The sequence below is a fragment of the Streptopelia decaocto genome, assembly GCF_964273445.1.
Source record: "Streptopelia decaocto genome assembly, chromosome: 1".
Classification (NCBI taxonomy): domain Eukaryota; kingdom Metazoa; phylum Chordata; class Aves; order Columbiformes; family Columbidae; genus Streptopelia; species Streptopelia decaocto.
In genome coordinates, this window is record NC_138663.1 from 99,072,471 (window position 1) to 99,090,001 (window position 17,531).

The 17,531-nt window shown below is 38.0% G+C and overlaps 1 protein-coding gene across 2 annotated transcripts in view; it reads right to left on the minus strand.

Annotated features, from left to right (window-relative positions):
- Positions 1–4,899: 4,899 nt before the first annotated feature.
- Positions 4,900–17,531, minus strand: part of PUDP (pseudouridine 5'-phosphatase) — a 76,159-nt gene continuing 63,527 nt past the window's right edge. For both annotated transcript variants that reach the window (XM_082071413.1, XM_082071412.1), the window contains exon 4: positions 4,900–6,057. In XM_082071413.1, the coding sequence (XP_081927539.1) occupies positions 5,881–6,057 (177 nt within the window). In that variant the 3' untranslated portion in view covers positions 4,900–5,880. The remainder of the gene's footprint in view (positions 6,058–17,531) is intronic.

Below are 17,531 nucleotides of genomic sequence, written 5' to 3' on the forward strand. Positions count from 1 at the left end.
ACACAAATCCAACCAAAAAGTAGGTAAAGAAATATATACAAACATACATTGATATAGGGTTAATCAGGCAGGCTATAGTCACCTACTGCTGACATGAACATTCACCTTGCATATGATGGAGAATGACAGGATTTTTAAGATTATGGAATCATAGAATGTCCTGAGTTGGAAGGGACCCACAAGGATCATCGAATCCAACTCCTGTCCCTGAATAAGACAACCCCACAGTTCACACCATGTGTCTGAGGGTGTTGTCCAGTCTCTTCTTGAACACTGTCAGGCTTGGGGCCGTGACACCTCCCTGGGGAGCCTGTTCCAGTGCTCCACCACCCTCTGGGGGAAGAACCTTTTCCTAATGTCCAACCTAAACCTCCCCTGGTGCATCTTCCTGCCATTCCCTCGGGTTCTGTCATTGGTCACCAGAGACATCAGCACCTGACCCTCCTCCTCTGCTTGTGAGGAAGCTGTAGCCACCATGAGGTCTCTTCTCAGTCTCCCCTTCTCTAGGCTGAAAAAACCAAGTGACTCTAGCTGCTTCTCATAGAATTTCCCCTCCAAACACTTAATCAACTTTGTAGCCATTTTCTGGACACCCTCCAGTAACTTTATAGCCTTTTCATCCTGTGGCACCCAGAACTGCACACAGTGCTCCAGGTGAGGCTGCACCAGTGCAGAGCAGAGCGGGACAATCACCTCCCTCGCCCGGCTGGCAATGCTGTGCTTGATGTTCCCCAGGACATGAGTGGCCCTCTTGGCTGCCAGGGCACACTGTTGGCTCATATTCAACTTGCCATCAACCAGAACCCCCAGATCCCTCTCCGCAGAGCTGCTTTCCAGTATCTCATCCCCCAGTCTGTATGTACAGCCAGGGTTGCCATGTCCCAGGTGCAAAATCCAGCACTTACCCTTGTTAAACTTCATGTAGTTGGTGATTGCCCAGTTCTCCAAATTGTCCAGATCCATCTGCAGGGTCTCTCTGCCCTTGAGAGTGTCGACAGCTCCTCCCAATTTTGTGTAATTGATGAACTTAGTATTCCCTCAAGTTCTGTGTGCAAGTCACAGAATCCTAGAATCCTAGAATCATTTCAGCTGGAAGATACCCTCAGGATCATTGAGTCCAACCATAATCTAGCACTAAACCATGTCCCTAAGAACCTCATCTAAACAGCTTTTAAACACCTTCAGGGACAGTGACTCCACCACTTCCCTGGGAAGCCTGTTCCAATGCCTGACAACCCTCTCAGTGAAGAATTTTTTCCCAATATCCAATCTAAACCTCCCCTGGTGCAACTTGAGGCCATTTATGAAGACATTGAAGAGTGTTGGCCTTAAGATGGGTCCCTGTGGAACCCCGCTAGTGACTGGTCCCCAGCCCAACATAACCCCATTTACTAGAACTCTTTGAACCTGGTCCGTCAGCCAATTGCTCACACGCTGCATTGTACGTTTATCTAGCTGTATGTTGGACATCTTGTCCAGAAGGATACTGTGAGAGACAGTACCAAAGGCTTTACTGAAATCCACAAAGATTACATCAACAAGTGTCCCTTGGTCAACTAGGTGGGTAACATTGTAACAGAAATAAATTAAGTTTTTTAAGCAGGACTTTCCCCTCATGAACCCGTGCTGGCTGGGATCAGTGACTGTGTTGTCGTTCAGGTGTTTTTCAGTAATTCCCCAAATGATCTTCTTCATAATTTTTCCAGGCACAGAAGTGAGACTGACAGTCCTGCAGTTGCCAGGGTCATACCTGTTGCCCTTGAAGACTGGGACAACATTTGCCAGCTTCCAGTCAACTGGGACCTGTCTGGACTCCCAAGAGCATTGAAAAATCACAGAGAGAGGTCTCGTTATGACATCAGCCAGCTCTTTAAGCACCCTTGGATGAATCTCATCAGGCCCCATCAACTTGTAGGGATCCAGCTGGAGTATCAAATCCTGCACAAGTTTGGGATTGATTTGGAGTCTGTCATTCTCACAGCCATGGTTCTCTAGTTCGGGGCTCTAGGGGTTCCAGAGCCCATCTTTGGTGCTGAAGACCAAGGCAAAGAAAGCATTAAACGTTTTGGCTTTGTCTGTGTCCCCATTTATGAACTGACCATGCTCATCAAGTAATGGGCCAATCTTATTTCTGGCTTGCTTTTTGCCATTAACATATTTTTAAAAGCCCTTTTTATTGTCCCTCACAGTACCAGCCAGTTTAAACTCTATTTGAGCTTTGGCCACATAAACTTCCTCCCTACAGCGGTGAGCAGCATCTCTGTAGTCCTCCTATGATGACCTTGCTTCCACTGACCATATACTTTATTTTTTTGCCATAATTCAAGAAGATTCCTGCTCATCCAAGCTTTTTGCCTCACCTGCTTGACTTTTGATATTTTGGAATTGCTTGCTCCTGTGCTTTTAGTAGGTGGTACTTAAAAAGTGACTAGCACTGATGGACCCCAACAACTTCAAAAGTTTTTTCCAGGAGACCTTACTAAGTAGTTCTATGAGCGATCTGAAGTCTGCTGTCCTCATATCCACAGTTGAGGTCTTGCTGTCAGTTTTCTTCCTGTTAGTATAGATTTTAAACCTGACTGCTTCATGGTCGCTGTGGCCAAGGCAGCCACCAATTGACACCTCACCCACAAGACCCTCTCTGTTAGTGAGCAGGAAATCTAGAAAGGCACCTTTCCTTGTCACTTCCCTTAGTACCTGTACCAAGAAGCTATTGTCCAGATGGTTAAGCAATCTTCTGGACCTTTTGGTGCCAGCTATGTAATATTCCCAATTGACGTCTGGCAAGTTGAAGTCTCTCATGAAGACAAGGGCAGACGACTTGGATGCCTTGCTTAGTTCCTTAAAGAATAACTCATCAGTGTTGTCATCCTTGCTGGGTGACCTATAGTAGACACCCATGACAACATCCACTTTGTCTGACCCTCAATCCTTATCCAGAAGCTCTCAACTTTGCCATTGCCAACTGTGAGCCCCATGCACTCCAACCCCAGCCTCTCCTATCCTTCTGAAGAGCCTGTAGCTGTCCATCATGGAGCATCAGTCACAGGATTCATCCCAACAGGTTTCCCTAAGGCCAATTATATCATATCCCTGGGACTGCGACAAGGCTTCTAGTTCATCTTGCTTGCTCCTCATGCTGTGCGCATTAGTGTAGAAGCACTTCAAGTGTGGTTGGTTGTGCCCTTCACCTCGTGGCACAGTCTGAAGAATCTCACTATCATGCAGCTCCTTGATCTTTGGTGTGCCACCCCGCTGCTCATCACAGACTGGCCTGGTACTGCCCCCTTCCCTCTTCCAATCTAGTTTAAAGCTTTATGAATCTTTCCTGGTAGCTCCTATTACTATATCTATTACTATAGATGAATAATTAAATTTTGTGTACTCTTTTGATTTCTCATTCAGTGAAGCAAAAAGCTAACCATAAAACACTGATACTTACTATAGTAACAGTAAAAATGTTCCGCCCAGGACCAGGAAGTTCAGCCCAGCAGCCAGTGAAGTACATGGAGAGGAATTTTACTATAGGGGGAAGGTTATACCATATGGTTCAGGTTCAGAGAATTCAGTTTGGGGCAGTAATCTGACAACTGCCGGGTGGGATACTAAATGCATGAAAGAATAAGATTTATTGTTAAGAAATGAAAGTTTTCTGACTATTAATTCTCTGCAAAATATAGGGCTATTAAATTAGAATTGCAGGGTATGCTGATTTCATCATGGTGGTCATGATGAAGTAATTCTGATTTTGTCAGTGATGTATGCATTTATGTCTCTACATCTTTAAAAAGAAAACTGAAGACTTTGATGACAGTTCCTTCAAAGTAAAATCATGTGTTTCATTTTCATGTTTTGTAAAACTCCCCAGTTAAATTAAATATATGCAAAACTTTGAAAAAGTTACTAATTACAGCTTATTAAAGCTTGTTCTACCTAGTAACTTCCCTGTTGGAATTCAGTAATTATCAACGAAGGGGATCCCAACAGGCACCTGTTTTACACTTGAAAGCTCAGAATTATTGCTCTACAGCAACACTTTGTGTTATGTAACATAAGTCAAAGGAGGAATTATACAGCAATATTTCTGCTCTCTTGTCTGGATAGACCAGGAATGGAATTAATATTGGATAGGATGGGGTCTTGTCACTGTACAAACATTAATGACTGAAAAATATGTGGGCCTAAAGAAATAAACACAAAATACGTACACTGAAACACTATTTAGCCTTTTTTCAAAAAAAGTCTTCCAGATCCCTTGATGAAAAGCATTGAAATGCAAACCATTTTACTATTTGTACTAAAAACCTTCTGCACCATCTAGGTCATATTTGACTGACCATACGGAATAAGCTTTTTGGGGTATGAAGAGACTACAGTAACAGAAAATAATAGCAGTCTACATAAAAGATGTGAAAGCTTTTTTTAAATTCAGGAGCATTTATGATTCATTCATTTTTGTTCCTGCTAAAAAAAAACCTCAAAACCAGTTAACCTCTAGAAATGCCTAGAAAACATTGTTGTGAGGAAGATCACAGATAAGCAGGTGACAATAAAAAAATGAAGTCAGAGAAGTCTTCTCATAATACATGGAAATTTTCTTGTTTGACACGTTTCATACTTCTTGTCTTTATGGAGTCTGATATTTTACCAAGATTTTGGAGTACCTTATGGACACTCAATTAAAAATTTAGTTTTTAAAATGCAGAATACAATCATTCATTTTAAAATACCAAACAGTCATACAACCTGCATGATATAGGTCTCTTTAGAAAAAGACATTGCTTCTACCATGTCATACATATACTTGTGGATTCCACCAGAACCTCTTTACATGTCTAGCATTTTCTAAAGAGACCTTTACGCTTGTCCTGACGAGATGACAGAAACAAACAGAAACGAGACAGCTGACAACATAATGTATTTTGTGAAAATTATGGTAGCCAAGAAAATAAATTTTAAGTATTTAAATAAACCAAACCTACAATTTCTGTCTTTTTAACAACAGACAGCAAAGCCCTCTGTAGGGAACTTGGCAAAAAAAAGAGATAAGAATGGAAAAGTAAGGATGGCCTAGAGAAAGCTATTTGGATACGAAGGAGTTAAGGCCATAACTTTTTCAGAATTGAAGCTGGGAGACAGGGTGGATTCATCTGACAAGAATGAATAGGCAGACTACATGGCAATATGGTAAATGAGAAGAATATAAGGAAACAGAAGAAGGAAGATGCAAAGCATTTTGGTTAAACTGTAGGATCATATAACCTTGTATAGTTCCTAGCAGGCGATCACCACGCCAAAAAAAGATGACAGAATTATAGAATAGTGGAGGTTGTAAGGGATTTCTTGAAGTCATCTCACTCAGCCCTCAAGAAGAAAACAAAATAAGAAAACACAGACAGTGCAACAAAAAGTCTGCAAATAACTGGGTAAAAAATGACAACAGCATAGAAAGGGGAATAGATGGGCAACTACAGGATGAGGAAAAAGATAAACATGTTGATAGCAATAACTGTAACAAAATCAATGTAATGAGATAAAAATAAATCCAGAACAGACTTCTGGTTAAGATCTAAACAGTAAGTCAATCAAGTGGAAACCTAACAAGAAGCTTCCAAAGAAGTTACAATAAACTGTCTAAATAGTTTCATAATATTCCCAGAAAACATTACGATGTGCAGAGAACAAGGCTGGATTCATTTCACAAGACAAAACTCTGCTTTGATTCAGCATTTATCACAATGACAAATCACAAACATTCCAGTCAACTCTCAAGGGTACTATGTGGAAGACTTGGTGTTAACAGGAATTTTGTGCTCTATAACAAAATTTAATTTCACTTTCCCGATCTTCAGTCAAGTGCATGTTCCCAGACATTTGGCATTAATCATATGCTGGTAAACCAAACAGTTCTGGCTTGAAATCCTCCATGGACTTCAGTAGTAGTGTTGCCTCCTTTTTAAGATCTGGATTTAATTTTTCATCTGGAACCATAACCACTTGCATTCCTGCTGCCAGGGCTCCTTTGACTCCAAGCGGTGAATCTTCAAACACAAGACACTGAGAAAGAAGAAGGTGAGGGAAAAAAATGAAGAAGAATGTTACTATTAACTTTTAGTCTTTTGTTTCAAAAGAGAGAATGATGCCACATAAAACTTAGTCGGAAAGCTAAATTCAGTTCTTGGCTTAGACAAACCTAATAAGAACAAGGGCAAACCTATCAATTCGAACATCTGCATGGTAATTAACCTTAAATTAATTTCAATTCAAAATAGCATCAAAATACATACTTAAATCCAAGCAACTGGTTATCCAGATGTTCCTAAGTGATTTGTTTTATGGAGATGGGTTTAAGCACAAGCTTAAAATTAAGCAAGTGCTTAAATACTTCTATAAGCAGGCAATTTAACTCTTCAAGACCAACTTTACAACCTGTAAAATGGCAAAAGCAATGCTTTCACTTACAGGTGTGGAATTTCCTACATACACAAGAGGGGGAAGACTACACTACCTAGGGCAATATTAGGACTTCAGATGAGTGAAGAGCAAGACAGAAGTCACTTGTTAGAAGAGCGCTGTTGAATTCATGCTCTATTTGCTTAATTCTTCTAAAGCAACACTGAAAAGGAAAATCAGCAACTATACTGGAAGGTTACTTTTAGAGAAGAGACCATTTAGTCAGGTAAAAGTTCCATGCCTTAAAATATTCAAAATCATGCAAGATCATAGTTTGGAATTGAACATCAGGATATTAAATAATAAATATTTACCATAAATAAATATATAATAAATTACCTGGTGTGAACTTCTATATACTAAAAGACAATGCTTCTGGAATTTATTCCAGAATGTATATAATAAAGCATTCCTTCCTGACATTGCCCAGTCTTTAATTTGAATTTTTGGTCATGGACAAACAAAGCAACTTTTGGCATCCCGCCACCTACACTGACAAGTGGATTCTAACACTTCCGCAATTCAGACTGCATTTACTATCAATAGTATTAGCACTGCTGCTACTACTACTACCAAAATTACTGCCACAAGTAATTTCAGTAATTCAACACAAATGCTGGGATGGTTAGTGCAATTTTCCCCACAGCCTTCAGAGAGTGCAACTCTGCCTTATCACAAATTTCTCTTTTGTGAACTAAGCCCTTCTCTACAGTCATTACCAATCTACTAAATCTCTTCCTACACACACAGGATGGATTTTCTTATGCTTTTCTTCACAACACAATAGACTGTGGCAACTAATACTGAATGAGTAAGGGTAATAATTTGCTGTAACTTTTGATTGAATCTAGATATGACACACCGGGAGAACACACAACAGCGTACTGCATCTTTTAGGTTCTCTGACAAAAAACTAACTATTTCACCAGGAAAGATTAGTGATGTACAATGTTTGTGTGTTCTAGCTGTGCTCTAAGAGAACCAAGTTGCAACCTACAAAAAGTTTATTATGTTCAGTGAAAAAAATAATTCGCAAGCTGTATTAAATATCTGCACTACACATATGCATCTGTATCAGAGACAGTGGAAGAGGGAACATACCCTTTCTTTCTGCTTTCTTTTCTTTTTAAAATATTGATTCTTGCTAGTCAACATGTCAGGAACCACTCAGAGTCTGCCAAGAGAAAGTAAGAGATGCTTTCTACCTTGCAGGTAATAAAGTAAAACTTAATTAATGATTTTTAGTGAGCCAACAGAATCATACCTATCTCCTTTGTGCTCATTTCCTTTATACAGTCACTGAATTCTGGGTTGAACAATGTGATATTTTCAAATGCTGATTATTATCACTAACTACAAATATGTAATCAGCTGATTCTGCAAATCTTGGAACAATTGCTATTAGAACAGGAGCATAGATCTGCCTATAGGTTTTGTTCTTAACAATACCTCAGCTTGTGGCCCTAAGCACTCTGAGGACTCTGAAAAGTTAAATGGAACCCTGACAGGCTTTGCCTGTTGAAGAATAAGTTTAAATGTTGCACAGAACAGAATTATTAAGGCCTTTCAGAAACCTTTTCTAATCCAGCCCATACAAATAAACGTACTTCACTGCTCTGCCTTGGAAGACCTAATTGACTTCCATGATGTCAGTAAGCTTACTGTACGAGAGGAGCTGATGATTATGGAAGGCAATAAGTATAATGAAAAGCTTAACTAATTCTCTGGAACTAGAAGCAATTAAAACTCTTAATTACCAAAGAAGCCAGGCAAATAACCCATAATTACAGTGGCTCTAATGTTACAGGAAATAAGTGTACCAGGTCTTCCTCCAGTTCTTCTTGCTACTGACACTTACTGTCAACAGCACAGCAACATTTTGAATGGATGACGAAAGGTTTCGAGAGGATCACATACAAAATGGATTTATTAACTTTGCTGCATAGAGATGTTATAAACTGTTCACTGTCCTGGCCCGCCCACATACTAAATTTAGAGATACGAAAGCAGCCAAGTTCTTCCCATTTTGCCTAAGTATTGCAACATCAGCATCACTCCAACTCAGAGAGACAGATGAGATTTATACAGACTTCAGCTGAGATTCTGGCTGCTTCTCTGCATTATTTCTAAAACTCATGTCACTGATCAATACTCCTGCAATGAGATCACTCAAAAGGTCATACTAATATAGGACAGTTCTCACTTTGGAATGAACTAGATGCTTAAAAAAGTAAAGTAGTAAAGCATATTAATTTATATTTCACTTTCTGACTCTAGAAAAATTATTCACTTAACCAAAGGAAGAAACAAGAAAATCACCGCAGCACCTCATTATCTCATCTTCCTAAATGAAATCTAAAAATATAAGAAAGGACTGCTAGTTAGGCCATTGGTAGGTACAGCAAACCCTCTCCAACCTATACATTGTGAATGTCTGGATGGAATATTTATGTAACTAGCAGAGGTATCCATAAGTGTTACTGCTATTAGTGATATCCAAGAAGTCTGGGAAGATGATATATTAAAATCAGTTCCAAACTCAAGATTTTGAAAAACCTCTGAACATAATGTATATGCACTGGGAGTGCCTATCAAGCAAATATCCTTGACCACATATGACATGACGTATCAGCTCTAAAACAGAATGAAGGATGAGACTAAAGACGGTGTAATTTATACACATAGAAGTTGTCTGTAAATTAAACACTACCATCTATTGTTTTATAAAGAAAGGATGAAGATTTTCATAATCTATAAAGTGGGTAAATATAACTTCAAATTATTTCATATCGTATTAGAAAAATCTTCCATTTTCTGATTCTGGTCTGGTCTGGTTAGGCCCTTAATCTCAGTTAAAACATTTGCAGACACAGGCACTAAACCACATGCTTTAGTATTTTGCCTTTGAATGACAGTCTTACTTGTAAGAGTATCAAGTACTTTATTCCCTTTGATAAAAAGTGTGAGAAGAAAAGGAACTGAGTATTTGTTAACTCCTTCATTTTCTTCCCTAAGCATTTTCTTTTAATATATTATTATTTTTACATTGTATTCCCCATATGCTCCATGAGAAACAGCTACCATGGACTTAATGAGAAAACATTAAACTTTAGTCTTCTTTTTCTGTTACCACTGTAACATTTACCTTGTGGTCTGTTCAAACTGAAGTCGACATGGTTAAGTCTTTCACTGGGCAAAATATACACTTAAAAAATCTTCAGTCCTAAGTAAGTTAAAACTACCCTGCCTTCTGAGGAAGTACTGAAAGAATGACTCTCCACCCTATACAAAACCACTGCACATATATATTCTGACTTTAAAACACAAACCAAAACAAACAACAACAACAAAAAGCCCAAACAAACAAAAAATCGGAAGGCATTCTGGGGACAAAAGTGCTTAAAAAATTGTGCTGGTTTGACTGAAAATGAGTTAATTTTCTTTTTCATAGCTAGCGTGGCCATTATTTGGACTTAGTTTAAGAACAAGCAGATAACACCCCAGCACAGGGTTAGTGTTTTTAATTGCTCTGGTCTGAGAGCCAAGGCCATTCTGAGCACTCTGCCCACAAGTGTGAGGCATCAAGAAGTGGGACATGGATGGGGCAGAGCTTGACTGACATCCAGACTGGTCAATGACAGTATTCCATCCCATTAGCATCATGCTTCACATTGAAGGAGAGTCGGGATGTTCTGGTCTCTCTCTTGCATTCTTCTTTGCTCTTTTTGTTGGAGTTGGGGGGGTTCTTTTCGGGACTTTCACTAGTTCGGCATTTTGCCATTTTCAAGAGGTCCCTGGGCCTTTCTGCCTTTTTCTCCTTTTTTGCTTCTCCAGGATCAGCTGTTCGGCACTGGGTGCTGTTTCCTGGGACTGGCTGCTCGGTGTGGACAGAGTTCATGAGGTATTGCATTGAGTATCTTTTATTTTATATTCTATTTCTATTTTTTAAATGACTAACTAACTAACTAACTAACTAAATAAATAAATAAATTTAATAGTAGTATATTAGTATTTTGTTATTTTATTAAACTTTGTTTATCTCAATCCAAGTTTCTCCCTTCCCTTTGGATTCTGTCTCCTACTTGGGAGGTGGGGAGGGGGGTGAGTAAGCAGCTGTTGTGGTTGTATTGCTAGCTCAGGTTAAACCACAACAAAAATAAAGATTAATAATTAATTTTATTCTTCCCCTCCTTCTGAAGGAAAACAAAAAGGGAAAACAGGGGAATTTTGAGGTTTCAAATCACAGTTTCAAAAAGAGTTGGTAAGACCTCTGAGAGGTTATCCCTATGTTCATTCTCCAACTTCTGAACAGGACCAGTCTCTTTCTGCACTTGGTGAGAGGAGATAATAGAAGATTACTGCACCTTCTGTCCTCAGATGACACTGAAACATTTGGCATTAGAATATGACATATAATGTTTGGGGCTTCTTATGGATTGCATATTATACTTCTGTAATTTCTTTATTTATATTTGCTTTTTCTCCTTCATGATCAAATCAACTAGACAAAAGCATGACATGTTATTTCCAAAATTTGCACTCCAGAAACATTTGGTAATTTTATACATTGATTTATGTATACACGCATAACACAGTCTTAAAGCCTAATTCAAATCATATCACTAAAAAAATCCCCATTGATTCCAGTGGGTATCAAAGTGAGCCTCAAAACAGGCCAGAGGAATAAATCTACTGAGTAGAGTCAGCTGACATTGATTTCAGAACTGCATCATTCATCTCTGCAAAACAGAAGCCGGTCGGGCCTTTCATTTCTACAGGTAACTTGTTGACGGGTCACTTCCAAAAGCAGTTTTACTTTCCTCATGGTGAAAAACTATCTCATACTCTGTGGTCATAACTCAAAACTAAGTTGTACTTAAGAAGTAAATTATCAGTCTAAAAGATTCTATTACTATTACTACTACAACAATAATGGTTTTTGTTTTGTTCAACAACTTTTATCTTTGTCCTTGCTGACCCATTTTTTTCAGATTTTCTAAATAATTCCACTACTGACCAACTGTGTTACTACTGTGAGTGACCCAGCAATTTTCAAGAACCATAATGTAATTCAGAATAAAACAGACCCATCTATAACCCTTAAAAAATGCTGAGATGCTGAAAAGATGCTGTTTTCATTTATGGGAAGTGGTGGAAATTCTCAAAAAGAGGAAAGCCCAACAACTTCACTAACATAACAAAGATGCAAGCTTATTTTATAGGTAACTTCTGTTTTCCTTTTTTTTTTTTTTTCCTATGCTTTGATATACAAAGTATCTAGGAACAAGAGGAAAATATATTTCTGGGTGACCCATTTACCACTAGAGTCACTTAAACATTATTGCATAAATGCATTTTAAGCAGCTACAGCATCTGCAATTTTGGCCTCCCACTGTGTTAACTCTCTGAAGAATTAACAAAAAACAATAAACAAGTAACTCAATTAATGTTTCTCTCCTAATCTTTGGGCTTGCACTCTTTCCAGAAATAGTTGGGAAAAGTCTCAGTAACAATAATGAATTAGACTTCATTTTATTTTAAGGACATATGCCAATTTGACTAGACAGGGATAATAGAACCATATTAAATATGCTGTTTTAGAAAGTCATGCAGCTTACAGCCCCACCACTTAGTTCCATTATGGAAAATAAGGAGTAAACCAAGATGTTTTAAAATGCTGTAGCAAATGAACAAAAAAGCTGCAAACTTATAATCAAATTAATTAAGCATCAGAGTATCCAATATACTGACTACCAGCCACCATTTTTCATGATTCAATGGTTCATATTAAGAACTGTTAGAAATTATACACACATATGCTTTTTAATTCAGATTTTGATTAACTTGCTACAAGGAGTATGTTGCAGACCAGTACAACAATCAAATAATTTCCAGAAGACTTATCAGATTAAAATAAAAATCATTATCATAGTTAAAAAAAATAAAAGGGAAAAAAAAAAGGAAGTGTGTTACATCTGCACATAATGAGATCACTCTGCATTTTCAGCTTTTGCAGAAATGCCCCCACCAGCAGCTAGTCTCTCACAAACCAGTTCATATTATGTTATCTTAAGGTAGGCCAGGAGGAGTAAAACTGTCTAGATGGGGAAGAAGGAGGAGAAATTTCAAATTTTTTGCTTGTTTCCAAGACTCTAACAAGTGAAAGAAAGTGCTTCTGTGAGTGACAGCCGGACCCAGACATAGCGGCTCTGTGAGGCAGGGAGAAGGTCACATTTACATGCGGGGTTACTCTGATGGTTCCGGATGGTTGGAGCACTCTTTTCACAGAGGACTGTGTGTTTAGAGGACAGCACACTGGGAACTTTGTATGACAACTTGTGTTACAGGCCTCAAGAAATTCCCAGGCATTTCCGAAACAGTGTCCAATTATCTCGGCAGCAGAAATCTAACTCAATCAACCGCAGCTTGGATTAGCCATAGAAGAGCATTGTTCTTTCACGGAGGACACAAGGCAAATACTTAAGATGCTCTCTACTGAGGCTACTCATATTGCATAACATGCTGGGTTTTTATGCCACTTATCACTAAAAGTGACCTAAAAAGGAATTCTGTGCAATGAAATAGTTAATCTGCGCTGCCTTCCTTTCCACACAGAAGTACCTTTAATAAAACCACTGACTTTTGTGACGTGTAATACACAACACATTCAAGTAACTGCACCTTGCATGTAGAGCTCAGAATCATAGAATAATTGACACTGGAAGGATTCGTGGAGGCCATTTAGAGACACTCTCCCCTCAATGCCTGTCCAACCAGAGCAGTCTGCTCAGAGCCTTTACTAAGTGAGCTCTGAGTATCTTCAAGGATGGAGACTCCACATACCTCCTGGGCAACCATTTCCCATATTTCCCCACTCCTATGGTGAAAATGGGCTTCTGAGCATCTAGCAGGAGTTTCTTGTGTTCCAGCTCATGCCTGTTGCCAACTGCATGATCACTCTGCTCCCTGGAGAAGAGGCTGGCCCCATCTCAGGAGCAAACACAGAGATACAAACCGGGTACATCCAAAGGAGGACCTATTTTGATGAATCCAAATTCTATGTCTCAAATTAGAACTGCAATTAAATATCAAAAAGTATTTTGTGAATAAATGCAATGAACTTTTTGGACACAGAGAATGTCTACAAAACCACAAGCGCAGCACAGCAGGCTGAGGACAGCAGGTAACCTGCTTGTTTTGTGTGACTAGACACTATCGCCTGCCTATATCCAACCCAGCAGGTGCTGCAGAAGGCAGCTGATTCTCATGGAGCCACTCAGTTTTTTCAAGTGGCATAATTTTTTGGCAATAGTTTCTTTTTGTTCTATAATGTCTTCTTGAAGAGTGTTATTTTCCCACACAGAAAGACCAGCCTGTATACTGAAATGTACCTTAATCTGATCTAAACATCATCTTAACTAGTGTATAGTCTTTGACAGAAGTGCTAATAATAATCCACATATGCTTCAGACATAAAGTAGTTTACTAATTTCTTCAGTAAAGAAAAGAAGGTGAGAAGAGGCATTCACGTTTAAATATGTTTTCATTGGAAGTGAAAAAGAGTCATGGCAAAGGTCTTTTTTCCTATTCAGTACAAGCTTCTCATTGAACCATACACGACACAGTGTCACAGGTCTGGAGTGACTTGGTGAAATGCAGCCATGTTACCCTTTAACTCTCATAATAAAAAAGAAAAGAGTTGTTTGGTTTTTTTTTTCAAACTTCAAACAGTTGAAAGTTATCTTTTAGAGAATTTTTAAGATCAACAGCATAAAACTCCAAGCACGAAGTCACAAACTAGCACCTTTAAGTAATTCAAACAAAGCAGTAATAAAATTTTAACTATAATTTTCTACATATTTCAACTACAGGATGCAAGTACTTGTACTAAAAAATGGCAAATCTCTGTTCTCAATATAGATTTTCTAAGAGGAAGGTGGACAATGAAGTACAAAAGTAAATTGTAAAAAATATTAACTGTTAATTTTTTTTTTAACTTGGGTAAACACCTGAACTGAATCTTAAAGACCTTTTGTTGGAAATTTGCTTTTGTAACTTTTAAAATTAAAAAAAAAATAAATAGATGATTTTGTTACATTGCTTGGAAGAATAACTTAATAGCACCAGCTTCAGGACAATCCAAACCCAAGAACAACTCCTAAAATCTTTAAAAAGTGTAACATCTTGGAGAGAGTCACACCTCATAAGAGGGTTTAAGAAATGGAAGAGCCAAAGAACAGGAGTAAGCTTGAGATAAAAAAGCACTAGGAAGAACCATTAAAATCTGAAATAAACACACTATTTTGAAAAAGGAAATACATTAACACCATAAGGGGACACAAACCTGTAAAGGATCAGATTTTGAAACAAAATAGTACAAAGATTTGACTCTGGGTCATTTCAGGGGACATTTGCTAAAACAGAACTATTTCAGTGTTTTCTTTCAAAGTACTATTTCCACTAAAATGTGAACTTATAAAACAGCAATAGTATTAAGAGAGTTGTAAAAATATTCCGTTACATCTATGCAAGGATAATACACACCTCAATTTAATGTATTTCTGTCATATGTCATTAAATTCCACATACATGTTTAAGATACAAGCAAATACGACCAAATTCAACAATTTTCTCCTAACCTGTTCCTGGGAAGTACTTTCAAAAGTAGCTGATCCAAACTAGTGGTTTGCTGCCAATGAAAGGTTGTTTCCTCCTTCTCTTTCTTTAACCTCCTGCTACGGGGTGTCTGCTTCCATGTGTCTCCCAGTGATGGGTGTTGTGTTTCTGTGCCCCTCTGTGAATCAATTCCGTACCCCAACAGAAAACTGTTCTGACAGGCTCACAATCCAGAGAACAATCATGTAACAGCTGTAAGTGACCAGGAAGGCCGAAGAGGACTATAAATCCTCCTTTTTGGGCAGTGTTTGAAACACAGAAGGTTCACTCCTTCCAACTACAGTCTTATCCCTGGCATGCCTTGCATTTGCCCAAAGCAGACTGTATGTGTAAAACCACAAAATAGGTGTGCAAAGTTTTGCAGAACCTGCTCTTTCAACACAAGCCCAGCTGTGGGCATGGGATTATAGTTATGAATGTCGCAATTCCAAAATTTATTTTGCTGTAGCAATCTAAACATATCACAACTGAACTGAAATGCCTCATTACATCAAAAATCAGATCTATTTAAGTAACTGCCCTCATGGTTTCAAAAGATGATTTCTCAGACTCTTAGCTGGCAAAGCTGTTTCAACTGTGCAGGCAAACAGAGCTCAGAACTCAAAATTACTTGCAACATTTTCTCTACCTGAGAAAGTAATTCTGTGTGCTAAATGCATTATTTCTAAAGAACATGAAATCTACCACCAAAAGTAACAAAATTAATAATAACCACCATATTTGTTCATACATTAAGTATGATATACCCCTTTTGAACTATTTATTATGAGACATGATTAGTTCAATGGAGAGAACCCTCTTAACTCTGAATGAGGAATTAACTTTAAGTGCACAGCAAGATCTACTAGATCAATACAATTACTATTGGTAAAAAAATATATTTATATTAAGAATAAGAGGAAATTTTTAAAGAAAATGTAAAAATTTTTTTTTTTTAGTTCAGAAGAGAAGCAATCTCTTTCACATTAATCTCTAGCTTCTTTGTATCCATTTGCTTTGTTTATTTTAGGGAAGAAATAATTACCAAGGTATTTCAAGCTGTGAAAACTGCAAGATGGAAAGCTAGTGAATATCAAGCAGTGTTATGTGAATCAATCAGTAAACCAGACTACGCCTGTAAAAAGTTTCTTCTTGCTGCAAACTCCAAGGTCAAATATTGCAATAAAGATGAAAAATAATACACTTAAAAGTGAATTAACATGTAGGAAGGAATTTAAGTCTTAATCTACTGTTGCAATATATTTCAAAACACTTCTGTCAAAATTCCCCTAATAATATCATCTACTGACTTAAAATACTGCATGGAAACACTTTTTTTTTTTTTTTAATGCATAGATGACCCAGAGTGATCAAGCTGTGCCTATTTTTCTATTAGACCAGCTCCAGAATGCTACCAGTCATCTCAACCAAAGGCTATTAGTTCTTTCTTTGACTCAAGTATGTTTACAGGCAGAATAACAGGTCATCTTCAGTGAAAGGAATAAGGGGCGTAAGATGTAAGCGAATGTTTCGAAGTAAACCATGAACAAAATAGAAAAACACGCTTATTTAACTGTATGTATGCATGTGTATAAATATATGGTGGATATATGGTTTTTATATAGATAGTCTCCTTCTCAGCGGCCTAAGGCTTACACAGCTTAATATATATCAGATTAGTAACTAACAAAGTCGTTAACATCAACAGGCATGTTAACAGCAACTACTGACTATGCTTGTCACACAACTTCTGCCACGAGTAACTTCTCTCGTGTACTCAGTTCATCAAAGAAAACAAATTTATAATTATGTGGGCTCTCATCAGCTTTTTCTTAATATAATTTGTATTTATAAAACCTCTCATCTGTATATTTAAATCAGAAATACTGTTCAGATGTCAACAGGGTATAAAGCTGACAGACAGCAGACTAATTTAAAAGGAAAACTACCACCTAACTGCCTGTAAACTGACCTCTCACGAGCAAAGTCCTCAAAACACTGCAACAGGCCATATGCTTAAGTGAAAACTACTTGCTCATCCAACACAATAATGATTTTATATATAAAGTAAGAATCACCCCTTACCACTGATTGGAAGTATTCTGCATTTGCTGATCTCCAACAGTTTGAGTGAGTCTTTGGAAAAGGGATGAAGGTTGATTTCCCATTTAAACTAAACGTGTCCATTTCCCTGTGACCATTGGAATTTACTCAAAAGCTTGTTGCCATGTTATTGTGCTACAGTGTTATGGATTATAGATGTCCACACATAATACATATACACACACAGAAAATAAGCAAATGCTACATAAATCTCATATGGACTCAAAATCACAGGATCCCAGGATGACTGAGGTTGGAAGGGATCTCTGGGGGTCACCTGGTCCACACTTACAGACAATTGCCCAGCAATAGGTCCAGAT